The sequence below is a fragment of the Neocloeon triangulifer genome, unplaced genomic scaffold, assembly GCF_031216515.1.
Source record: "Neocloeon triangulifer isolate White Clay Creek 2 clone unplaced genomic scaffold, ASM3121651v1 ptg000012l, whole genome shotgun sequence".
NCBI lineage: Eukaryota > Metazoa > Arthropoda > Insecta > Ephemeroptera > Baetidae > Neocloeon > Neocloeon triangulifer.
In genome coordinates this window covers 19,210,522-19,235,505 of record NW_026775554.1, presented here as the reverse complement: position 1 = coordinate 19,235,505, position 24,984 = coordinate 19,210,522, and the positions used below count along the sequence as shown (strand labels likewise).

Genomic DNA, 24,984 nt, shown 5'->3' with positions numbered 1-24,984 from the left:
GAACTTCAGCGCCATTTTTCACAACGGCCAATCAAAGAATGTTTTTCTCTAACCTAACTTCCGGTAAACGCCGACCAGTGAAACATTCACCTCTTGATTCAACCTCAGCTTTTCCGGACATCCCTCGCAAAGTATGATTTTCACGGCATTTTTAATACAATATTTCTATTCTTTCTAAAATCTGCTTTGCTTAGAACCTTTGTTCCTTCTACTTTTCATTTTAGTACGTACGTATACGTAAACATAAATTCAATTTGCGACTCGTTGTTGTGAGCGACCCGATTCTCAAACTTAAGAGGCGGATTCATTATAAATTCTTTTGTTTTTCCCCATGAGAGAGATTTTTAATCTTCTTGAAAGCTAACCTATTTTCGCTCTTTCTGTTACATCGAAGATGTCCGACAGCGAGGATCTAAAGATGATGAAGGGCGACGACGAGTATGTAATCAAAGTCCGTGGCTTGCCTTGGTCAACAACAGTGGATGAGATTTTGAAGTTTTTCGGTATTGAAATTGTCCATTATATTATTTTCCATTGACTAATTACGCATTGGGCAAACCATAGGTGATTGCAACATCAAGAATGGAAAACTTGGCATCCAGATGACCATGTCTCGAGAAGGGCGTCCCAGCGGCGAGGCGTACATTGAGATGGAGTCGCAGGAGGACATAGACCAGGGCCTCAAGAAGGACAAAGAGCACATGGGCCACAGATACATTGAAGGTATTGCTGTCAATTTATATTTCTCAAACTTGATTTAGTCATTGGTATTTCGATTAATAAAATAATAAAAATTCTAAAACTTTTTGCAGTTTTTAAGGCCAAGAGGTCTGAAATGGACTGGGTAGTCAAAAGAAGTGGCCTAAATTTGGAGAATGCAATGGACGACGGCTGCGTCCGCCTTCGCGGTTTGCCCTTCGGCTGTTCCAAGGAGGAAATTGCACAGTTCTTCTCAGGTTGGTATGCCCCTCAGGACAAAATGAACGTCCCTCAGGCTCACAGAAAATACTCTCCTGCAAATGATTCGCAAAGAAGGGGTGACTTTGCACTTGAGTATATTTTGCGGCCTGATTTGCCAATGAGATGATGCTGATCCGCCATATCGTGTGTTTATCTGGTTGGGTAGGGATGGAGATAGTACCCAACGGGATTTCGTTACCGACAGACTACCAGGGAAGAAGCACTGGGGAGGCATACGTTCAGTTTATTAACAAGGAGGTGGCTGAGAAAGCTCTACTGAAACACAAGGAGAAAATAGGACACAGGTGGGGTTTGCTGTTCCAACTCGGAGCAAATCGAAAGGGAGAAATTGAGGAACCTGGGTGGTTTACTCGTGACTCCTGTCGCATACATTTGATTTTTTTACCATCTAAAATTACTGAACGCAGTAGAATTGATTTGCATGATTGGTTGAGATAGGGGTGTGTGGTTGGTTAACTCAGTACTCGCTAAGTGCCCACTTTTTGCAGATACATAGAAATATTCCGCAGTAGCTTATCCGAGGTACGAGCTGCGTTGGGCCCCAAGATGCGCCCCATGGGGTTTTCGCAGCGGCCGGCGCCCTATGATAGAGGAGATCGCTACGGGGGTATGAACCGCTATGGAATGGGCCGCGGGTCGCGCAGCTTCAAGGGTTGGTGTTTAACTTTTGCATTTCAGTCACTTTTGCCACAGGCAATGCTGCTAAGTTTTATGAAATTAAAAAAAAAAAGTATTTTTTTTTTTGTAACATATCAATCAAATTCTTGTTTTTTGACTTTTTCAACCCAGGATTTTAATTACTTTTGACTTGAGTGAGCATTGCCTGGGCGTTGGAGGACGAAAAATTACCTCTTGGTGTTATGATCTGTTGCTCCCACAGGGTATGGGGATTATGACGACGGCTGGGGCTACAATGACAACAATTGGGGGGGCCCACGGGGTAGCCGAGGGTCCGCGATGAAACCTGGAGGCGGCAACTATGGAGGCAGGGGTGGTGGTGGTGGTGGGGGAGGCGGTGGCATGTGGCAAAATGACGGAGGCCACTGTGTGCACATGAGGGGTCTCCCCTTCCGGGCCACTGAAAACGACATTGCAGAGGTAGCCAAATCTCCACCTGCGACTACTTCCCACCTATGTTCAGCTCTAATCGCCTTCTGTTGTACAGTTTTTCAGGCCACTTAACCCTGTCAACATTAGGTTGATCCACGACAACTCTGGTAGAGCATCTGGAGAGGCTGATGTCGAGTTCGAGTCCCACGACGACGCTGTCAAAGCCATGAACAAGGTGATTCTGGATCTTAACTTATGTTAAATATTTAATGCAATTTATTTTACAAAACAGGACAAGGCGCACATGCAGCACCGATACATTGAACTGTTCCTCAATTCCACTCCTGGAGGCGGTGGCTCTGGAGGTGGCGGAGGAGGAGGAATGGGCAGTAGCAACGGAAACTACGGAGGTAGTGGTGGAAACAGCTATGGGGGCGGTGGTTACGGAGGTGGAGGCAGCGGCGGTGGAGGAGGTTTGTCTTTAATTATGAAAAATCTTGCTTTTTACTAAGGAGTTAAAAATTTAGGTATGGGCAACAACTTCCGTGGTGGTTTTCCCAGCGGTGGTATGGGCAACAACATGGGATATAATCAGATTGGCGGCAATAACTACAATAACTTCTGAATATACACAAACTCATCAAATTCAAACTGACTCTGTACTAGATCAAATTGACCTCAAAAAGTATTGAATAATTTTGTAAGCAACTGTAAACGCCATATTTTGTTGGCCGAACCACTACTGTGTAATGATTCTGAGACAAATTGTATGTGAGATCTGTACGGTGCCTACGCATCTGTTTTTTCAAAGCCATGCTGCTGATTCATCATTCCCTCGTATAATTGTGCGTCACGTTTCCATCAATTTCATCATTTTATTTAAGAACTAATTTTAAGGTGGGCATTTTATCTGATACCTAACCTTTCGTGTCCTGTGTAGGTATATAACTGCCAACAAATAAAATTTGAATGGTCACCTCTATAATGTGTTTTGCTCCATTTAGTGTTATGAAAATGCATTCGAGATCAGAAAATAGTGTCATAATTTTACTAAAGTTCAAATGATTTATTAAATTATTAAATTTATATGAATACAAACATCTACTTAAGAGCAGTTCTTCAATTTGCAGCCATATTTGTTCACAATCAGAGGTTGTATGAATTGCACTAGCTCTTCGTACTTCGAGTTCCAAATAGCACTTTTCCTTCTTGACACATTCCTGAAAAATAGATGTCTTTAATTTTGTTAATAACAATCTAGGCAGACGCTTACAGTTTTAAAATCCTAAGCACAGCCTCAACCTGAAAAATTTTTCCAGCAACAAGAAGTCGTTCAAGAAAATCCTGCATCATTTCAAAATCCTGATCCAGTGGTTCTGGAGCACTTTTCACCCATTCTTTCACCAAAGTGTGTAGTTCATCTGACTGCATATCAATCCTCAAAATGCTGTCATCCTCAGGCACAATAATGCTGTTAGTAGTGATTGTCTAAATTTTTTTGGAATAAATTAGAATTATATAAAATTGAAAGTTACTTACACTCTATTCCTCTAATATAAAAATTATATTATAAGGAAAATAACTGCGGTTTAAATTACCAATTGGTTTGTTTTTGTTTCGGGCATAGCAAGTTGAACAGCAATTTGACGTTTTAGCTTGGGCGGTTCTTTGAAAGAGCCATTTCTGCTACCCTTTGGTCTACCCCTCTTCTTTTTTAATGGCGAATTAGCCTTTGCAGGACTAACTGGAGCTTTTAAAAGAATTTCCATTAAGAAAAGAAAACTAAGGGATGAGGTTTAATATACCAGATAACAACTTTGCATTTGCCTGTTTTCTATTAGTCCTTAGGTCGGCCTCAATTTCCATCTTCAACTCTTCTGGCAGAGCATCCAAAAATGAAGGGTCAATTTGCGAAAAAGTCAGTTCATTGGCTGGCTTGGAAGTTGTGGTTGCCTCGTGCTGTTTATGCAATCTAGACGTGCTGGGCTGAGGAAGCTTGTATTCTCTCAGCACTTCGTTCCTAATGTCCTCAGGAAGTTCAGCAAGGACAGCTTCATCAATGGCTTCCACAAGCTGAGCCGGTACTGATGCATTGCTGCCCTTTGAAGTTGAGGGCACTGGTTGCGGCTGTGGTTGGTTTTTGCCCTTGAGCAAAAATTGATTGAGACTTCCGTCATCCTTTTTCTTGTCTGTGAGTTTTGTCATTTGCACCCCGATTCCTCGAAAAAGGGCAAAGTTGATTCCAAGTTGATTGACCATTTTCATCGTTTCTCTATTTAAAAATGTTTATTTTATTTTTTAATTTGGTACAAAATTACAAATTTAATTTCACCTTGAAATCACTTTAGAATCTGACGTTTCAGTAGTCAGGTTGACGGATTTTGACAGGCTATCACAAACACCATGGCCCATGAATTTGGCCGTGTCCGTAGGCGCATCCTTTGCTTTGACCATCAGCTTCAAAGTGATGCATCGACCGCGCTTATTGATTCCTTCCAGACGCCTTTGCACTTCCTCGGCCAATTCGTCAATAAACTTTTGACACTCAGCAAAGCTTTTAAAGCGGATTCCATAGTTGACTTCGGCTGATACAGATTTCCGGACGTGCTCCAACTCCAGCGCTCTGTCGTCATCTCCACGGCAATGCCTGAAAAGAGAGGCGCCCAGCTTGTTGCCAAACGTCTCTTGCATCTTTGAGAGTGAATATTTCTGCAGATCAGCACAAGTGCGGAGGTTCAGCGTATCCATTCTGTAAGCTAGATTTCTTCCAACACCTTGCAAAAAAGAAAAAAAAAAAATCAATTATTTTATTTAATAGTTTCAGAAACTCATTTCAATCTCACCTGGCAAATCAGAAACTTTTACTGGTTTCATGTAACCTTCCACATCCCCTTGAAGCAAGTGGAATTGCCCATCTGGTTTGGCTTTCTTTGTAGCCATCCTTGCTTGTAAAATGTTTGAACCAAATCCAGTTGATGCTGGACAATAAGTAATTTCCTAAACAAAGATAAAGATTTTCATTAAATTACTTATCAATATAAACTTTTCCTAATTACCCTAATTTCCTTTCTGATGAATGTTGCAAATTCCATCGGATTTGTTTTAGTTTCCTTCAGCAGCTCGGTGCAATCCACAAACATCTCATCGCAGCTGACTGCTTCAATGTCCAAAGTAAATGAAGCAACTGTGTTGTACAAGGAGTATGAAACTTCCTTGTAACCTTCAAAGTCGTAAGAGATTGTTCTTAGCTCGGGACACAACTTAAGGGCTTGGCCAAGAAACATTCCGTTTTTGAGTCCTGCTGCTCGCGCCTCATAACTGCACGACGCAATCTCCGACATTGAACTCCTGTCATGGCCATCCGACCTCCACTTGAGCCTCTCATTCAAAGCCTTTTCAAAATTTTCACCTTTTTTGTCGATTCCTGAAACATTTTTTTTTTTTTTAATTACGCAAAAGAAAAAAAAGTGTATATCTACTGACCACATTTATTTTCCATTCTTCTTCTATAGACTTCAAACTCTGCTTCTCTGTTAGCGCCTGCACTGCTACTTGCAGGAGGATTGCCTTTAGCATGGGTGACAGCAACAGGTTTACCTCTCAACTCTGGGTGACTTCTCAGTCCAACCGACACAAAGAAACAATCCATATCAATATGCATGATCACTTTTTCTCCACTCCAGTCTGCATCTATCCGATTTTCTCTCTTCCACTGAAGCAACCGGTTTCGACCCGGGAAATTGCCTGAGTGGTTTTTTCGAAGCTCAGTCACATAGGACTTGAAGGTGCTTCCCATAGTTGAAATGTGGTGCAGCCGTGAATTGCTGTAGAACTCTGCAAGAAAATTTGGCTCTCCTGCTCGTCTCATCGGGGCCTTAGAAGGACTTTCAGACTTGGTAGGTGACTTGACCCTGTTGGGCTGCTTGAAACTGGAGTTTTCAACTAAAGCCGTTACTTCTCTTGAATACGACAGGGGTGCATTCTCCTTAGTTGAGCTTGTTTCAATTTCCTCTGAAAGTTCTATCCTGGCTTGGTCCTCAATTGCGTTGAGCTCTTCAGCCACAAGAGTACAATCTAGAAGCTCCTCCAATTCTGCTTCCCCATCATTTTTTTCTGGAGATTTTGTTTTTTGCTCCTCAACTTCTTCCAGCAAACGTTTATCAGGCGTCTTTGCTATTTGTCTATCTTGACTCAAGATATCAGACTCAGAAGAAGCAGGCGTTGGAGTTCTCGAGTTGGAGTCGTCTTCAAACAAAGCCTTGCCTTCGGTACCAGAAATTGCCGAAGTTGACGACTGTTCAAACAAATCTTCTGACACGTCAAGCATTTCTGGAGGGTCCTCATCTTCAACTGCACACTTCTGACGAGTAACCTTGGGCGTTGAGGTCATGTTCTGAACTATGCTTGTTTCTCCAAAGCTGATTTTCAATTTATTTAATTTAGGGGTCTTCACAGGCGATTCAAATTCTGAGACTTGTGGAAAGTGGATTTTTGGCTGCGATTTACTCTGGTTCGAGTACAGAAGGTACGGACGAAAATCGAGCAGTTTCTTTGCAGCCACACAGTCTGCAATCCATTGAGGCTTGACCACTTTTGGCTGGCCTTTGATCTTTTTCAATTTGGCGTCTGCCAAATTGCTGGCGATGATGTATTTGGTCTTTGATGCGCTATAGTAGTGGTGGTATTGGCCACCGTTGATCATCATGGCCAATTTGATTTGATCAGCACTGGGAACTAAAGGAATAAAATTTAATAATTACCTAGAACATTTTGAACGAAAAAATGCACCTGTATATCCATTAACATAAACAGAAATGCCACTGAAGATGTTGGAGCTTGCTTGCAAATCCGACTCTTTTGATGCATCCACATTGAATTGCTCTGCTAGTTTTGCCTTTTTGGCATTCATGTAACCTCCCTAGAATTTATAAAAGTTATTAAACAAAAAGCAAAGTTGTATATATTTTTAATCACAAACCCATTGCTCAAATCCATTCTCTGGGAACTGTTCGTCTCTTCTTCCACGCCTCATTTTGGCCACTCTGTCTTAAATCTAACTTAGCAAATAAAACAATTGACTTGGAGGTAAAAAAGCTAGAGCTCGTCTCTGTAAAATCTTTGGGAAACTATGGCAGTGCCCACCAGAGAGTCAATGTTTTTGCAGCCACTGACTGCAAAGAGGCCAGCACTAGGAGAGTCTGGCTTGGTGAACACGATATGTTCAAGCACTTCCTTAATGATGTTTTCGTCGTTGCCGAAGAACAGTCGTCTCTTGAGCTCAGCCTTAATGCACTCGACAACTTCCTGTTTCTGCAGGGGCAGGAAGGGCACAAAGAAGCTGACCAGGAAACTGTTGATGTTGTCGCTGTGTTGCAGGCCACCGACCTCGTTGAATGCAGCCCTCTGCACGGACTCTTTAAAACTGAGATAATTGAATTTCTCTCTTGGCGTGTTTGCCTTCCACAGCTCGTAGGTTGTTTCTGCAATGACTCGGCCTCCTTTGTTGGACAGGAAAATAAATATGGCGTGTCGAGGGTCGACGCCGTTCACATTATCATGGTAGTCAATGTACGGGTGGATGGCGTCAATCAGCTTTGGGGGCATCATATCGATCTCGTCGAACACAAATATGGATCGATTGCATTTTGAAATCACTGATTTGACGTCTGCTCTCAACTGCTCCTGATACTGAGGCACTTTGCTTGCAACCGGAAAGTTAATTCTGGCGTTGTAGTACTTGTAAAAGTTGCTTTTGGTTCCCTCGGAAAAAACACTGTTCACCAACAGGGATGCAACAAAGTTCTTCCCGACTCCAGGCCAGCCGTGGAAACTCAGGACTAGCGCCTTTTTGGGTTGAGCCTCTCTCAGATGAGAGAAAACGGCTTTTGCAACAATGTTTTCTACCAAGGGCTGCCCAAAAACTTCTTGTCGAAAGTTTGAGTGGAACTGGGTGACGTTTGCTGGAATCCACCAATCATAGCACCATTCTCCAATAATTGAAGGAAATGAGGGCCACCAAGCTCGATTTGTTGGAATCAGGGAAATGATGACGCAGAGTAGAAAGATGGATTTCATCGCACTCCCCAAAAGTTACACCCGCGCATTTGTCACGGACTCATCTGAAAAAGAATAGAATTTTAGCAAAATTGTATTTTATAAAAAAATAATTAAGCTATAATAATATAATTAGCATATAAATGTATAAATAATTGAAAAGATGATTGTTAAATTTAAGCAAATTAATAAGATATCGGTTAAATTGACTTTCAATATGGGCCACTTTCATTTCTAGGATGAGCCTTTGTTTCAACACAAGTACCACAACCTGAACCAAAGGACAAGAGGTTCAGAATCAATACACCAGGTATATTTATTTATTTACTCTGCATTCTTTATATGTTTATTAATCTCTGTTATAAAATACATGATTGATATATTATTGCTATTAAAAAATCACATTAAAAAGTTATCAATGTTATTTGCATACAACCACGTTTCACTCTAATCCCTCTGATGCTAAAATATGTATGTATTTTGAATAAATATTGCTGATGAATAAGATGAATTTACAGGGCCCAGAATTGCAAGTCAACGTCAACACACACACATACATAAAATATAACAGCATCAGTTCAAGTGGCTCTCTCGTCTACGTGTCTTGATAAAAAAAAAATATTGTCAAAATATGTAATTCTTGGACTTATGACTTATTGTGGTAAGCAAGAAAGCCGCAAGTGGCCGCAAGTAACAGAGTGTGTCCGCTTTTAGCCTCTATGCTACATAGATTTAATGCTACATATCAAACTTGGATTACATATTATGCGTCATTATGCGTTTATGTAGCAGAAAAATCTATTTTTTCATTTTGGGGATTAACCAACCTCCTCCTGGGTCCTGCTACTGCTGCTAGTGGTAATAGTATGGCTGGTAATCTTATTTTCGCTTATTTTATCTTATTAATTTATACAAACAAGCAAGGAGAACAACAAACTACGATTTCCCTTCCCACATTGGTTCCTTTCCCATATGTTCGCAATCCAAACAAGATACAAAATATTCTATTTTGATTGGACGGCCAAGATGATCACATACATCACATAGTTCTTATTGGCTCGCATTGACCGCTACATTTGAAATTTGGCGCACTTTGTTAATTTTGTTTTGGTTACGCTACACGCAAATCGGTGAATTGAGAAGTGAGAAAAAGCGATAAAAAAACCATATAAACATTGAAAAACACCCTTGTTAAATCGAAGAGGAGAAATGTAAGCATAGAAAGGAATTTAATAGAGGCATCACTTCATTATTAAATTTTGAAAAATTCTTTTTAGTTTTTAATGAAATCAATGTCGTCGCTGACCACAGAGCAGCTTCAGCGGATCGAGGAAAATCGGAAGAGGGCCCTGGAAAGAAAAGCGGCTGCTGCTTCAAAACCACAACAAAAACCAACCCCTGCACCCCTGCCCCTGCAACGTCAAGCACCGAAACCTGCTCCAAATGTATCAGTCTCATCTTTTTACGGCAGCGGGGTAAAGAAGCCCCTGGACGTCAATGCAAAGTTGCGCAAATTTCAAGAGCCGCAGCTGGGAATGCTTCTGCTCCCAAAAAATTTAAGCAGGACGATCGGTCTAATTCTGCCCTGTTCCGTACATTTGGATCTGAAGTCAAGCTGGACTCATCAAATAATGGAACTTGCAAAATTACTTCTCGCCTTCGCTTCACTGTCAACATAGGATATAACCAGCAGACCATTGAGGTTTTCAAAAAAATTCCATCAAAGCAATATGGTTTGAAATTTACCTAGCAATTTTATCACTGAAATAATTTTATAATTAATGTTACAGATATGAAATCAAAATGCTGGAACTTTCTCCTCAAAGACCACGATACTCTAATTCAATCAATGAAAACAATAACTCCTCCTGTATTTGTGACTCCAATTCCTTCCAAACTCATCAAAGTATAATGAATGTTGTAATTTATGTAAATTTATTATTAAATTTAATAAAAAATATTTCAGCTTTTAATGCTAACCGAAAGATCTGTCGAAGAAATTGACTTGTCACGAATTGATCCAGTTTGCTGGGAAGCCTTGATGCCTTTTCAAATTGAAGGAGTGAAGTGGGTTCATATTAAAAATAGTACCAGACTGAGACTATTTAAGACCAAATATTGCTTTTCCAGATTTTGTATTTCCAAAGGTGGTAGAGCTTTGCTTGCAGACGACATGGGTCTGGGCAAAACGATTCAGGCTCTGGCTGTTGCTAGTTATTACAAAGCAGATTGGCCACTTCTTATTGCTTGTCCTTCCTCAGTAAGGTAAAAAAAGAACACCTTTTAAATATTAAATAAATGTTTAAATTCTTCAATAGATTTTCGTGGGCTGAATCTTTCAGAATGTGGCTACCAAGTGTTCCTTGGCACGAGCTGGTGGTGATGACAAGCGGTAAAGAGTTTATCAGCGATGCCAAAATTTTGGTGGTCTCATATGAATTATTGTCTCGGCACAAGGAAGCATTGGAGAAAATGAAATTTGGAGTGATCATTTTGGTTTGTTACTTGCTTGTTGTCAGTACGCAAGTCTTAATTAATTAATTTCAGGACGAATCACACAGTTTGAAAAACTTTACTACCAAACGCACCAAAGCTGTTAATCCCTTAGTGAAAAAAGCAAAAAGAGTTTTACTCCTCAGTGGCACCCCTGCTCTCTCCAAACCAATTGAACTGTATCCTCAGCTCTGTATCATCTGCCCTGGGGCAATGATGAGGTTTGAAATTTACGACATACTATTATTATTGTATTAATTAAATTTAAAAATATTTTCAGCATTGACGAATATGGAGTTCGATACTGCAATGCGGTTCGTAGACCTTATGGCATGGACTATGGAGGTGCCTGCAACATGGACGAGCTGAACATCATTTTGCAAGAGTGCTTTATGATCAGAAGATTGAAGCAGAATGTGCTCACTCAACTTCCAGGAAAATTTAGGTATGCTCGATTTTTTTAAAATTTAATTGTATTTTTTAATATCTGAATAAAATTTTGTAGGCAATCCATTGTCTTGCCCGCCAGTTCCATTTGCACTGAAAAAAAGGAACTTCAGTTTGCCAAGGAAGCGCTATCCAGTGTGAGCAGTGGTTCAGCAAAACACGGAGCCTTGCTATCTTACTACCACGAAACAAGTTATGTGAAAACCAAAGCCATTTGGTAAGGCCCTTGTAAAATTTAAAGAAAGAAAATACATGTTTCCTTACTTTATTTTTAGTGATTATATAATGGAGCTGCTTGAGGCTGACAAAAAGTTCATCTGCTTCGCTCACCACACTGTAGTTCTCGATGCCATCTGTGATAGACTGATTAGAAACAAGTGCAGGTTAACTTGAATGCTTTAGTAGAGGAACTAAACAACTCACATTCTAAAATATTTTTCAGATATATTCGAATTGATGGTGTTACGTCACCAGCCACCAGGCAAGAATTGTGCCAGACATTCCAGGAGGACGTTATCTGCAAAGTGGCAGTTCTTTCAATCACCGCAGCCAATGCTGGAATTACTCTAACAGCAGCCCACATGGTTGTTTTTGCTGAGCTTTTCTGGAATCCTGGGGTAAACCCTATAAAAAATTTATATTTGATTTAACTGGTCGATTTCATTTATAACTTTTGAATTTTTTAGATCATGCTACAAGCTGAAGATCGAGTTCACAGGATCGGCCAGCAGAACACGGTGGTGGTCCAGTATCTTGTGGCAAAGAACACCTCTGACGATCACATGTGGAATTTACTGCAAAAGAAATTGAGAGTCCTCAACAGAGCGGGGCTAAATCAAGACAACATGACTGCCACAACAAGTACAAGAGTGTTAGAGGTTGTTTATTTTCCTCCCTCACTTTAATAAAATTCTCACAAGAGTGCTTGTGATTGCTTCTCAGGACGAAAAGCACAAGATAACACAGTTCCTTACGAAAAGTCAAGCCGTCTCTGAAGAGAATAAAATTGCCGAAGAGGACCTTTTGCTGGACGAACTCGACTGGGATGCCATTGACGCCGAGTCAGCGCAGCACCAGTAAGTTGCAATTTTAGACTGAGTTCTCGAGGATGGCAAAAAGAGATATTTATATATTTTTCTAGTTTTTGCATTTTATTCAATAGATGAGCTTTTTCAAATGATATAATGTTACAAAAATATACGAGACAACACAATACTTGGCCTGAACCTGCAGTTTCTTTTTTTTTATCAGCGTAAAAGCACGTAATTCAACAGCAAATAATATATTGCTCTTCATAATAGTCATGTTAATAAATAATTTGATAATTAACAGTGCACAGCACAGTTAAATGATTTCAGAATAGAGAACAATAAGATTAAGAGGTTATTATTGCATAGAGGAAACTACTGCAATGACAAGAATGTGCTTCTTTTGCTATGAAGTGCAGGGAAAGCAATGCCACTAAAAGGCAGTGACCAACAATGATTTGATTCCTCGTAAAAATACTCATTTCTTCTTCAACAAATAATGGTGCTTGCCAGCAATTTATCAGGGAAATGCTCAATTAACAACTGGCCAAGGGTAGGTCCTTGGCAATGCATAATTATCGTAGTTGAAGTCGTACATCGTATTTTTCACAAAAGCAATCTTGTCCTTCGGCTCAGGGTACGTGGAAGCCAGCCCTGAAATAACATTTTTTTTTTATTTAATTTACTACTTAAAAATTATCTCTTTGTTACCATTTTGATAGGCGTAGTCTGCAATTTTTTCAGCGATTTTCAATGAACACTCTTTGATCAACCCTAAGGGTGGGTAGAGGTTGCCCTGTGCAAGGTCGGCTTCCGTCACTTGTTCTGACAGGGTCTGAAGAAAAAAGTTAAATTGAATTTCAAGGTATATACAAATTGTCCTTACTTGAGCAGCTATTAGAAATGCGTCTTCGCTGATGTGGTGCATTCCAGTGCAAATGACACCCAGGGCCACACCAGGGAAAATGTATGCATTATTGCCCTGGCCAGGGTTGAATACTTTGCCCTCATATTTGACTGGAGGGAAAGGTGAGCCGCTGGCAAAAATGCACTTTCCCTGAAATTTTCAAAATGTTAGCAATGGTAAAAATTAATTTTTTGCTCATGTTACATTTGTGTTATCGAAAGCCTGTTGAGCGGTGCACTCGGCTTTGCTGGTCGGGTTGCTCAAAGCAAAAATGATTGGCCTTTCGTTGAATGAGCCCATAGCTTGCAGAATCTCAGGGGTAAATGCGCCGCCAGCTGCCGAGGCTCCAATCATAATCGAAGGTTTGATTTCCAGCACCACATCCTTAAGGTTGCGCATCACAGGGTGATCCTTGGCATAGTATGCCTTGTGACCTGTCAATATTTTTGTAGTTTCCCAACTTCAATTATTTGTCAAAAAATTTACCTTCAAGGTGTCCCTCTGGCCGGTTGTTGACTAACAATCCGTGAATGTCCTGCATCCAGATTTTGCTCCTAGCCTCGTCAAGAGGAGTGCCCTCGGCCATCATGGCTCGAACGCAAAGGTCCGCAATACCGATGGCGGCCTTTAATTTATTTTCATTATTTCCAATTGAATTTCTGGGATGTTATTAAATTTATTTACCTCTCCAGCACCTAGGAAGAGGAAGGTGTTTTCTGACAACTTCCTTCCGGTGACTCTTCTTGAGGTTAGCAGTCCAGCTACGGCCACAGAGGCAGTACCTTGAATGTCATCATTGAAAGTGCAATACTTGTTGCGATATTTGTCTAGGAATCGGAAGGCATTGTGATTGCCAAAGTCTTCAAACTATAATAGAAATTTAAATTCAAAAATAATCATATTATGGTGCATTTAGTCGATAGTATCACCTGAATTAAAGTATTTTGTCCGTATCGTTTAACAACAGCCTCCATGAATTCATCAATGAAGTCGTCATATTCTGGTCCGACCACCCTTTCTTGTCGCAAACCGACATAGAGGGGATCTTTCAAAAGTGCCTAAAAATTCAAACTCAATCAAATGCGATTTATTTTGCTTTCTTTCTTACCTGGTTGTTGGTTCCAACGTCAATTGTGACAGGCAGACATTGGTGCGGCTTGATTCCAGCCAGGGCGGTGTAAAGGGCGAGTTTTCCCACAGGAATGCCCATTCCGTAGGCGCCCAGGTCGCCGAGACCAAGAATGCGCTCACCGTCGGTGACCACGATGGCTCGCACGTCTGACTCTGGCCAGTTTTTGACGACCTCGTAGACGTGATTTCGGTCGTGGATTGTGATGAAGAGGCCGCGCGGCCGTCGGTAGATGAGGCCAAATTCCTGGCAGGCCAGACCCACCGTCGGCGTGTAGACAATCGGCATCAGTTGCTCAATGTTTTCAGACAACAGGCGGAAGAAGAGGCGCTCGTTGCGGTCCTTAGGAAAGACAGTCATTTATTTTTTAATTTTTATGTCATTCTATTCATATTTTTATACTCACTTGTAGTCCAACGAGATAAAGATATTTGTTCAGGTCCTCGGTGTACCTTTCAAAGCTGAGTTTGCACAGTTCCAGCTGTTCTTCTTGTGTCTTAAACCTGGGGGGGAAGAGGCCGTGAATGCCCATGGTCTGCCTCTCCTCCAGGGTAAAGGCCATTCCCTGTTTGAAAAAAAGATGATAATTTATAATTTTTACTTTGCTATAGTTATAAATAATAGTTTTTTTTCTTGAAATTCAAAATATACTTAATGTAAATTTAGATTTTTTTAGTTTTATGATTTTAATAGGGTTGGTGATTTGACGATTTGACTGATGATATTTTAAATAGACCCTAGAAAATTTAAAAATTTCACTGCGGTCAATTTCTTCAAAATTAAATTTGAGCCACCTTCCACTTTGCATTTCAATGGAAATGATCTTCTTTGATAATTATGGAAATAAATGTACAAAAAATTCACTCCACATTTTTTAAATTTAACTCATGAGTTAACTTGCAATTTGTTCAATTAAAAACTGAAAGTGTTGTATTTATTTTTTTATTAAATAGACTTGGAAGTGCGTGCATGGCTTGCCAAATTCACCGGTGCGCGAGAGTTATAAATAAAATCCTCTCTCATCTCTCAGTGCATAGCGACTCGGGGGCCCGCCGCCGGAGAATAACAAAAATAAACAGGCGTTATTGTTTTTTTCGCGTTAAAAATAGTACACAGTGGTCGGAAAGGATTAAGTCGCGCGATAATCCTGGCCTTACACTTGTACGGAATCACCAGCCTGATTATAAACTTGTTGAACGACAGACTTCGGTTTAAAATTTTTCACTTTTATTCAAGAGAATTTCAATTTAATTAAACTGTAATATAACATTTGCAAAATGTAGATCACATTTTTTAAGCTTGCAAAGTAAATAAGTGCCAATTTCACGATTTTTATTAACTTAATTATTTGGAGAACAATCTTATTTTAAAGTTTTTTCTTGTTTGTCCTTATATTTTGCATGTAGCAATTAGAAACAATTTTTTTTTCTAGATTCTAAATCAAAAATTTTAAAGAAGTTGCAAGGTAATAGTAAACATTTTGTGGAATAAAAACTTTAACCGGCGCTCATAAAAGATGGTTATGAAAGGGTTCAAGTGAGGAATTCTATAACACAAATTCCGGTATTTTTTGGCCGGGCGTTTCTCAGCTGCGTTGCGACGGCCCGTCCTTGACCCGCATACGCAACGGCAGAGTGCGCACCAGCCGTTCACGCACCCCGCAGACACTGACCTTGTTGAGTCTGGGGTCTCGAATGTGGTCGATTCCCCGAACGTGGGACGGGCAGATGACGTCCCCCGTGACCTCATGGTACTCCCGTCGGTCTCCGATGGGGTACGAGCCGTGCAGCACCCCTAGAATGCGGGCCCCACCGACCCCCTTGCCGGAGAGCACTCCACTGCAAAAAAGAGAAAAAATCACATATCGATCGGAAAATAAGTAAAATTAAACTTGAACGTTCAGCTCGAGACTCTGGATGAACCTCGGAAGGGTTGTTTTGGGGGTGGCAAAGGGAGAAAAGGGCACTTACATGGTGATCCGCGAAAAGCCGAGCATGACTGCTGGTTCGGCTTCTGGACCTCGGCCAAGCTGAAGAAGTGTGGCGAGTGCGCACTCTCGGGGCCACAATGCTTTTTGCACCCCTGTGCTCTCTGCTGCGGCTGCGTCGCCCCAAAGGGTTGACCCCGGCGCCGTCGGGTGGTGCTGCTGTGCGGGTTGGCGAACCACCAGGCGTTTTGTTGACTCGAGTCAGTCGTGCGTGATTGGTGATGGACGAGCGCGGCCGCTGGAGCCGTTAAGCAATGAATAAGTGCCGAGACTAGGATCACTCGCCCTAGCTGGTCTCTCTCTTTCTCTCTCTCTCTCTGCTTGTGATATTTATGCGGCGGATTAAGATTCCTCCGGCACTGCGCCGAGGGTTGTTTGCTCAGCAGATTTCGCGCGCGCCCAATGTTTTGCCGGAGAGCGAAAGCGAGAGACCGTGTTTTCTTTCAGCGCCGACAATGAACACCACTTTTCTAAATTGTTGACTTTGTTGAAAACGAGCTTGTTTGGATTGTTGAGAGTTGCCGCCGCAAATGCTTTCAATGCATTTTACGCTATGAAATGAATTTCCCTTGAAAAATGAAGAACTTAATTAAAACAGTTAATTGAATTTAAGAGCTCGAAAGTCATTTTTATTTCGTTGAATTAAAACACCGCGACAGAAGTTTTCATTGAGATTTTTAATGAATTAGCATCATTCTTGATTTATTTTGCCTAACGATAGTTTTTTCTTTGTGTAAGAAGATTGAAAAAGTAAACACAACAATTAAAAATATCACAGAATAATAGGCGATATTCCATTGTGCATTAATATTCAATAAAGTAGTAAAAAGAATTAAAATAGGAATTAATTGAAAAAAGTTTGTAGCGTCTCTAATGATTTTCGGTTAAAAAATTCAAATGTCTTAATAAAAACATCGCTCTTTGTACGTTTAATAAATAAGGAAAAGTTATAGCAGCATAAAATGGATAATACGCATTGACGATTATCGCTTGGTAGAATTTTTCATCAACGTTTTTCTCTTTCCTTGTAGATAAATGCAGCTCTGATTCAGTTTTTCTTTTCTTTTTAAAATTTTTATCACACTTTATTTAATTTATCGTATGCATATTATTATTTTAGGTTCTTTCTAATGGCGTCGTGTTTTGTTTGAAATTTACTAAAAAAAAACTTTGTTTGCCTTAAGAATTATAAAACGAGAAAGTCTCATCTGTTCATACAAAATTTGCCTTTTTTTATTGTTGACCAACATTATTGAATTTTTTTCCCACTTTTGCGTGGAAATCCCTGCAGACAATAATCAATAGCGTGACTTGATTGTGAAGCGTCTCTTCCCACGCGCGCAGCTCCAATGTAAATTCTCGCAAAAAACACATATCCGCGAGAAGTGTAGCAGCAAACGCTTTCTCTCTCTCTCTCGCTGAAGAGGAAATTGCCCCTATTCATTAGTGCATACAAACACACTTGACGCGCTGGAACAACGAACCCCATTCGCGCTCGTTTCAAAACTTTTCAAAGCGCTCAGCATAATTTCGCCATAACAATAGTCGGGAGAAAGAAAGGGAGAGGAGAATGGCCAAAGAATCTGTAGTTATATTTGTTCCTAACGCGAAGCTGCTCGCTATAATTTCATTAAAAAAAGTTAACTTTTCTTTTATTAATTAACGTATATAACATAAAATGTTCAACTTAATTGTGATATAATTATAATTCAATTTATAAATTTTTAATGCAAATATCTGAGATCTGAAATAAAAAATTTTATGGGGAATGATGAAATTAGAAGAAATCTAAAACAAATCAAGAACAGTTGTTTGCCTGAAAGCAAAGTAGCGAATGATATTTTGGTGCGTGTTAAAGTAAAAATCAATATTCACAGAGCTGGCGGAATATAAAAAACTGGATTTTTTGCTACCCGATAACAATCCGAGGAATTTAATGTAGTGTGTGTTTAAAGCAAAATCCTGCTGATAGGGCGGGCTGTGCTTCTGCAAAGCATGAGGAAAGACGTCCTCTTTTTTCCTCTCAACACAGGAAAGCAGTTAAAATCAATTTCTCGCCGGCGTCTGGCGCCACTCGGGCAAAAAGCTGCGCGACTTTTTTCTTCACCTTGGCACAATCAACCCGACGGGAGCGCTGATCTAATTTCGGAACGAGCGCCTGCACATTATGCAACGCGCTGGTGCAACGTCATTAGCACGCGCACCAGAGTCGCTGAAATTATGTAGTCCCTGCGACTCTCAAGGTTTCCGATATTCTGGCACGTCAAGAGAGAGAGATAAGAGGACCGCGACCGTCGCAATCAATGAGCGCACATTCAGCTTTATTGCTCGCCCTACCTTAATTATTTTCTGATAACGCCTTCATTAAGTTGCATGCAAACAAGAGAGACACGCCAAGGATACTTCAAGTTGTGATTTGCAGAATCTCGATTTGATATTGACACAAATATAGACTTATAGTAATTAAAATAAAAAAAGTAAAATAAAACTGAAAAATAATCTTTTATTGACTCAACTTTACAACTTAATGGTGTGGTTATATATTTTTATATTAAATTATTGGTGTTTATTTGTTGTTTATAGCAAAATTGGATTCTCATAATCCAAAAAAACAAGATTAAAATTATTACAACTTAATATAAATTTTGATTTGATTATAGAACACTGGAAACTTTGTTCATGGCTGAATAAAGAATAATTGCGACCAAAAGATGCATAGCTTTTTTTTCCTGATCCAATATTTTATTGAAATTAAAAAGAACTGTGGATAAATTCTTATTTTCAATAAAAATGTGATGTAACAATTTGGACGAATAAACAAAAAATATAATAAAGTTGAGCTTTAGAAAATAATACAATATATTAAATTTATGACATATAATTTTATAATGGTTCATGTTGAGTAATTTTTATATATTTGTTTTACATTTCAAGATAAGTAAATTTTTAACTATGAAATCAATTAAATGCAATTGAAAATTGAATATAAAGAATTTTTAGGGTCAGGCCAAGACAGTCTTGTCGGCCTGTGCGCCCTTTATTGGTGGTACAGAAGGCACCACCCATTTTTTTTTTTTTTTTTTTTTGTGAAACTTTTAAAGAACTTTAAAAAAATTGGAAAATGTTTTAAGAGGCAAAATTAATAACAAGGTTTTGCCTGAATTAATCTGTTATTTCAAATTTCGTTGTTTGTCTGAAGTTGATTATTCTTCGTTAACATCCAGCCTGTTAAACAACTAAAATTATGTAAATTTTCCTTAACAGGAATACAAAATTGATGTTTCGCAACAAAAGTTTTATCTCATCCGGCGAACATCTTATATACAGCTTCGTCGAGTTCCTTGAATAATTAAATTATTCACTGAACTGCCGTTAATTATGAGATCGGATGATTTTCGCGAGTGTTTCTTTCAACTTCGGGGTGCGGAGAGAGGAACAAAAATTGAGACGTCGAATCTCGCAAACTCGGTGGAGCGGCTGCGTGGGAAATTAAATCATTAATTCGGGCGCGCTCATTGAAATGGAAAACGCGTTCATATTTCATTAAACTCAATTTGCCAGTGGCGGCCGAGGGTGCCGAATTCCCTTTCAAGAATAAATACTAAATTTTCTCTTCAGCGTTCAATTAAAAATCCATCGCACACGTCGTGCCGCTCAAAAGATGCACGCGGCGCTTATTTGCCACAAAAGCCGCAGGCCCGAAAGCTGCTCCTTGCTGCAAAATGAATATTTGATCAGCCGGGCGATAAAAAACGCAAGAAGAGAGAGAAAAAAAGGGCAATTTTTCTTTGATCCCTTTGTCGGCGAGTTTTGAGATTGAGAGCAACAGAGAGAAAAAGCAGCTTTCGGCCCGAAAAATATTCATTGCACGCGAGACGCAAAATAAATTACACACGCCGAACGCAGAATCCCCCGGGCAACTTTGCTGACTTCGACCGCCGGCGCATAACAATATTACAACTCGAGAGGCTCCTCTCTCACCCTCTCTTGTGCACCGCCTTTCGTCCGAAAAGAAAACAAAGACCAAATAGTCTGAAAGTGCATTTCGAACTTGACCTACAAGTTTGAAGCTAAAAAAATAAAGTCAAGAAACTTATTTAAAAATTAAATTCTACGAATTATATTTATTCTATTAAAATATTTGAAGAAGAATTATCTTTATTTGAATAAACTCGTGCTTGGTATCGTTTTGGGCAACCGCAATAATCAAATAATTGATTTTTCATTATTAAATTTAAATTTATAATAATGCTTTTGTAATAATTGGAAGAAAAAATAAACAAGAGCAAAGATCAATTGAAGATGACTTCGGTTTGAGAATATTTACGTGTTGTTTATTATTATTTTTTTTTTTTTACTTTTGACCTCAAATATGGAAGTATTGCACGATTGTGTTTTTCATTTAATATCAGATTTGATTATGATTCCAATTTTGATATAATTCTGAATAATCTTTGACTTTTTGTAAACACTTGGATCGAGTTGGAATTACCTAGTTTTGAACATTTATCATTCGGACGAATTCCGGCGCCCCTTCTCTCTTTTGGCAAAAATAACACGAGGATGGACCGACTGCCTGTCCTGTCGGGAAAGTGTTCCTTGCGCACGTTTAGAGGTATGGCGCGTTTTCTAATCTAATAACACGTCAGTTCTCGCGCGCCATCATTTTGAGATGTCCTCCGGAGCCCGGCCATTAGCTTAAAAGCTGCTGGCAAAATTTCAAAACTTTGCCCCGGTCTGGAAGCGGCCTGGAAATTAATTCATGCATAATTTGCAGCATAATCTGCATCGCGACCGTAAGAGGGCTTTGAATTTCAAGGAGGCAACAAACGCCGCCGCCGCCGCGGATCATCAGCAGCTCACCTTCGCACTGCCACTGCCGCTTTTAATTCGGCTCTTCTCTCTCCCCGTCGGTCTCTCTCCCGCAAAAGCTTTTTAAACTTGAGAGCAAACAGCGCGGCGTGTTGTTGCAAACTCGCTACTCTCGCCCCGAGAGATAAGCCCCACGTGTTGTCGGACGCCCAGACGACGACGCGCAAATTCTAATTCACCCAGAGATTTATTAATTTCCCAACTCGGAAAGGAGAAAGTTTTTCAAGTAATGCCGAAATTCTATTAAAACAAATAATATGTATTCATTTCTGAAGAAAACTACTTATCAAAGCTAAAATGGTGAATGGCAAAATTGTAGTAAAGAATTAAATGATGTTTGGAAAGGTTGAACGTTATTGGTAAAATAATAAAAATTTATTAAAGAATTAAATTGTTTTCTTTTGATGACAAGATTAGAAAATTAAAAATTTAAATATTTTAAATACAATATTAAATTTTCAACGACGTATTCCAAGAAATGAGTTTTAATTTTCCTCGGCAAGCAAAACATTTAATACATAAATAATTTGTGAATGAAAGCCAAATTCTAGTGAAATAAAATGTATCTATAGCGTAAATTACACTTTTGATCATTTTAAATAGGAATTTGAAATTTTTAATTCTAAAGACAAACAGTTAGAAAGATCCAAGGCCAAATTGATTTGATTCCAGAGTGGTTCTTGTTTGCGTTCGGGTTTCATTAAAAAGCTCTAATCGAATTTCACTTTGAGCGTATTCAATTATTTTTGATAAAATGGTTTGAATTGCAAACACTGCTGTTTACTCTGGCAGCGTGCAATTGATCCGATAAAAGCGCAAAAATTAGCACGTCCGCAGTTGGGTGCGCTTGAAAAGGCCGGCTGTGCGCCGCATTGATTAGCATTTGAAATTTATAGTGAGAGGTAAAATAAATAAACACAAAAATCCTTCATCCACAGCAAAATGGAATTTCACAAAATTGACTTTTTTCTGCCAGCAGTCACTGGAAAAACGATTACAGATATGCACACATTTTTGCAGTGTGAACCTGCTCAACGTAATTGAAAATACTGATATTTGTCTTTTATTCTCAACTTAATTCTTAAGTTTTCTTAAAAAGTCTTCTCTATTCCTTCAGACATGGTGGAATCCGGCCAATATGTTAATATTACGGGTTTGGTTAATTGAAAAGCATATTCGCCTTGCAATTAGTGAGTTTTTTTTAACTGTTTAAATTTTTGTAGTTAAAGAAATTATTTCTCCGCTGCATAAATGACGTAATCAAAATTTATCCCCGAGACGACATTCCTTTTTATAAAATAACCATTCGAGCAAAAATATCTAAAAATGTATGTTTTGCCACATTTTAATTTTTATTTTCAATTTTAATTTAAAAGTGAAAAGTAAATAATATTGACTTAACATTTAAGTTTTTAGTGAAGAAGTTGACAGTCAAGGACGTAACTAATAATTTCTTTCAAGAAATTATCTCAATTTGCCTTTATTTTATGATAAATCACTATCATATGATTATTATTGAAAAGTACGAAGCAATATAATGATACATTTGAAAATAAACTTGTATATTCATTCAAATGCTCAATAAATTATTCACGTTGTTTTTATGTGATTGAATTTAAAATATAGGGAAGAATCAATACAACTATAACAATTTTTTACTCCTAACCCCATGTCCTTAAGTGAGAATAAATAATAAAACGGGAGTTCAAAAGGACACATTTTCCTAAATTGAAAAATGTTGTATCAATATTAAAATTTCCACTCTTAAATTTTTGCTTTAATCATCCTCAAAAAATTCACAGCTCTGAAACATGAGCAAACATGAGTAACTAGATTTGCATTAAAACCTCCCATCGATTCGCATTTATCCAAATCAATCCTCAATATAGCGACTTTTTGATGAGAAACTATAAAAAAATGTGACTGAAATCGAGCTGGATAAGCGATTGGTGTACCGGCAAAAAAATGTTGTAGAAAATACCTTGGGACAAGTTTGGTGCAAAGTGGTGTTAGCGATTCAAATAGACGACTTGTCGGGTGCATGACAAACGACTCGGTCGCTGCATAAGCGCGTCACTTTAATGAGCTGCTATCGAAAAAAAAACGCGTGTGCGAGAGCGAGCTGCGCTTATCGCTGACGTGTGTGGCGAAAGATTCGCTGCATGTGACACTCACCAGTGGTGCCTGCACTCGCGGCTCATGGCGAACAGCGGGGGCGGGACGTGACGTCGCTCGCGAGCAATTTGCATGCCCGGGACCCCACGTGACAGGGGCCCTGCTCGCTTTTTATTCGGAATAATTATTTCCAGCTAAATTTATTTTCATCCACCCTTTTGAATTTTTTTAATGAACACCGCAATTTTCCTCAAAATTTGCGGTGAAATTGAGGTTATTTTGGTGGCACAGTGAAGGGCCCTAGTGAGGTAGGAGGTCTCGGAAACATCGTCATCATCGTCGAGGCTAATGGGACTCATCGGATTATCTCACAATGTGCTAATTTTTATTGCCGTTTCACGGAGCGCTGCCGCTTTTTGCCTGCTGAGTGCGCGAATTAATCGAGCAACGCCCGGCAGGCGCAATTCAACGCCTCAATAAGCGTGGAAAAAATACAACTGCATTGGACTTTTGAAACGTATAAATTTTGGGCAATTTCATTTTAGAGTGGAATTTGTTTGAAATTGAAAGGATTTTTAATATAAATTCTTCTTTTTGATTGTAAGAAAAAGAGTTTTGAAATGAAAATGAAGAGAAAGGAATTCCCTTTTTCAAAATATGTTTGAGGGTCAGATTTTGAAACTGAAAACGAAAAGACTTTGTTTTGGCTACTTAATCATGCGCAAGAAGTATTAAAAATATCAGAATATTTGGTAAATTCCTACTCTTTCTCACTAGCTTAAGTCAATTAAATTAAATTTCTGAATATTAACACTGTGAAAATATTCATATTTTACTATAATTTAAAATATATATCATTGCAAGTACAATAAATTTTGTAAAATACAGAAAATGAAATATTTTTATTCATGTACGTATTTTAATGGGATTTTCAACGTGATTTAAAATTCAATACAAAAATTACAATTTCCATGCCGGCGTTAAAATTTTGTATCTCTCTATTTTGATTTTGCAAAAATATTGAAAAAATTTTTGATTAGTTCTTTAACTCCTCTGTACAGATAAATTCGAAGTATAACGAGACTTCATATTTAACTGGCGTTCGCTTTTCCCCGAATGTTGCGAAATTTCCGATCTAATTATGAAGAGAGCGATGTGGAAAGTTAATTGATAAATCGCATATGCGCGCTTCGGACACGCACAATAGTGCACGAGCGAGCGAGCAACGATATTAATTTCGCTGTATTTATCATGGGCTGAGCAGAAAAGTTGCCCAGGGATTCCGCTCGGCGATAAATTAATTTTTCGGCGCCAAATGAAGTGCCGAGGGGCCGTTTCATTATATTGCTCCACGAAATAAAAAAAAAAAAAATGCGCGCATGACTCGTGCGGAAAATTTATAAAAATCGCGTCTCTTTTATTGTTATGCGGAGAAGAAGAGCGGAAAATGGCGCGACGACGGAACTCATCCTTTGCGTCTCTCTTGATTTGAGGAACCCCTTGGTAGGCGAAAATATTTTTTCCATTCAAATCCGGAATATTTGCCTCATTTTGAATAAGAGACTTCATTGAAAGGTAAAAAGGCGTATGTAGAGAAATCAATAAAATACATGGACAAAAATTTCAAAATTTTCTCCTACTTTTGATCTCAATAAAGCTAAATTTGTACGGAAATTTGAAATTTGTGAATTTTAGTATCTAATGAAAGAATAAAAAGTTGATTTTTAGCTATTATTATGAGAGCATTTATTAATATTGCGAAATGAATACATGAAATTTTTTCACTAATATTTGCAAGAGTTTCATTAAAATTAATTAGTGTGTTTTGTACGTTAATTGAAACAAATATTTACTAGAGATTTAATTAAAATATTTTTCCCATTTAGAATTGTGTATTTGTGCCTCCAGTCTAGGATTCAAT

General features: G+C 38.9%; 5 protein-coding genes across 5 annotated transcripts; 2 read left to right on the top strand and 3 right to left on the bottom strand.

Annotated features, from left to right (window-relative positions):
• The first annotated feature begins 15 nt into the window (after positions 1-15).
• On the top strand, positions 16-3,040 carry LOC132197129 (heterogeneous nuclear ribonucleoprotein H-like). Its single transcript, XM_059620209.1, has 10 exons — positions 16-131; positions 395-503; positions 565-723; positions 813-956; positions 1,127-1,265; positions 1,470-1,633; positions 1,862-2,079; positions 2,147-2,266; positions 2,324-2,504; positions 2,559-3,040. Exons 1-10 carry the CDS (start codon positions 39-41, stop codon positions 2,654-2,656), a joined length of 1,425 nt encoding a protein of 474 aa, XP_059476192.1. The 5' UTR covers positions 16-38; the 3' UTR covers positions 2,657-3,040.
• A 32-nt stretch (positions 3,041-3,072) lies between these two features.
• Positions 3,073-7,205, bottom strand: LOC132197126 (DNA repair protein REV1). The gene is made up of 10 exons (XM_059620205.1): positions 7,010-7,205; positions 6,820-6,949; positions 5,515-6,765; positions 5,088-5,455; positions 4,875-5,028; positions 4,364-4,805; positions 3,837-4,303; positions 3,630-3,781; positions 3,305-3,519; positions 3,073-3,251 (listed from the first exon to the last, which is right to left on the bottom strand). The coding sequence occupies exons 1-10, from the start codon at positions 7,061-7,063 to the stop codon at positions 3,137-3,139; spliced, it is 3,348 nt and encodes a 1,115-aa protein (XP_059476188.1). The 5' UTR covers positions 7,064-7,205; the 3' UTR covers positions 3,073-3,136.
• Positions 7,126-8,106, bottom strand: LOC132196372 (torsin-1A). The gene has a single exon (XM_059618958.1). The coding sequence runs from the start codon at positions 8,104-8,106 to the stop codon at positions 7,126-7,128; it is 981 nt and encodes a 326-aa protein (XP_059474941.1).
• An 845-nt stretch (positions 8,107-8,951) lies between these two features.
• On the top strand, positions 8,952-12,262 carry LOC132196367 (SWI/SNF-related matrix-associated actin-dependent regulator of chromatin subfamily A-like protein 1). Its single transcript, XM_059618948.1, has 13 exons — positions 8,952-8,958; positions 9,363-9,818; positions 9,876-9,991; positions 10,052-10,152; positions 10,216-10,350; positions 10,404-10,581; positions 10,633-10,799; positions 10,859-11,023; positions 11,084-11,242; positions 11,301-11,408; positions 11,468-11,642; positions 11,712-11,903; positions 11,968-12,262. The coding sequence occupies exons 1-13, from the start codon at positions 8,952-8,954 to the stop codon at positions 12,103-12,105; spliced, it is 2,097 nt and encodes a 698-aa protein (XP_059474931.1). The 3' UTR covers positions 12,106-12,262.
• LOC132197127 (NADP-dependent malic enzyme-like) lies at positions 12,156-23,069 on the bottom strand. The gene is made up of 12 exons (XM_059620207.1): positions 22,930-23,069; positions 16,060-16,314; positions 15,762-15,927; positions 14,496-14,654; positions 14,069-14,431; positions 13,890-14,018; positions 13,645-13,827; positions 13,447-13,585; positions 13,165-13,394; positions 12,940-13,110; positions 12,765-12,888; positions 12,156-12,707 (listed from the first exon to the last, which is right to left on the bottom strand). Exons 2-12 carry the CDS (start codon positions 16,083-16,085, stop codon positions 12,586-12,588), a joined length of 1,812 nt encoding a protein of 603 aa, XP_059476190.1. The 5' UTR covers positions 16,086-16,314; positions 22,930-23,069; the 3' UTR covers positions 12,156-12,585.
• Between the last annotated feature and the right edge of the window lie 1,915 nt (positions 23,070-24,984).

Bases quoted from the DNA above. Each gene is read 5' to 3' on its own strand.
- LOC132197129 (XM_059620209.1), top strand. From the start codon at position 39: ATGTTTTTCTCTAACCTAACTTCCGGTAAACGCCGACCAGTGAAACAT. The intron at 1,266-1,469 runs GTGGGGTTTGCT...CACTTTTTGCAG, and splicing joins AAGGAGAAAATAGGACACAG to ATACATAGAAATATTCCGCA. The intron at 2,267-2,323 runs GTGATTCTGGAT...TTTACAAAACAG, and splicing joins CTGTCAAAGCCATGAACAAG to GACAAGGCGCACATGCAGCA.
- LOC132196367 (XM_059618948.1), top strand. The intron at 9,819-9,875 runs GTTTGAAATTTA...TTAATGTTACAG, and splicing joins AATTCCATCAAAGCAATATG to ATATGAAATCAAAATGCTGG. The intron at 11,024-11,083 runs GTATGCTCGATT...AAAATTTTGTAG, and splicing joins CAACTTCCAGGAAAATTTAG to GCAATCCATTGTCTTGCCCG.
- LOC132197126 (XM_059620205.1), bottom strand. From the start codon at position 7,063: ATGAGGCGTGGAAGAAGAGACGAACAGTTCCCAGAGAATGGATTTGAG. The intron at 5,456-5,514 runs GTCAGTAGATAT...AAAATGTTTCAG, and splicing joins AAGAATGGAAAATAAATGTG to GAATCGACAAAAAAGGTGAA. The intron at 3,252-3,304 runs GTAAGCGTCTGC...TCTATTTTTCAG, and splicing joins GTGCTTAGGATTTTAAAACT to GAATGTGTCAAGAAGGAAAA.
- LOC132196372 (XM_059618958.1), bottom strand. From the start codon at position 8,106: ATGAAATCCATCTTTCTACTCTGCGTCATCATTTCCCTGATTCCAACA.
- LOC132197127 (XM_059620207.1), bottom strand. From the start codon at position 16,085: ATGCTCGGCTTTTCGCGGATCACCAT. The intron at 14,432-14,495 runs GTGAGTATAAAA...GTCTTTCCTAAG, and splicing joins TTTATCTCGTTGGACTACAA to GACCGCAACGAGCGCCTCTT. The intron at 14,019-14,068 runs GTAAGAAAGAAA...TTGAATTTTTAG, and splicing joins ACGTTGGAACCAACAACCAG to GCACTTTTGAAAGATCCCCT.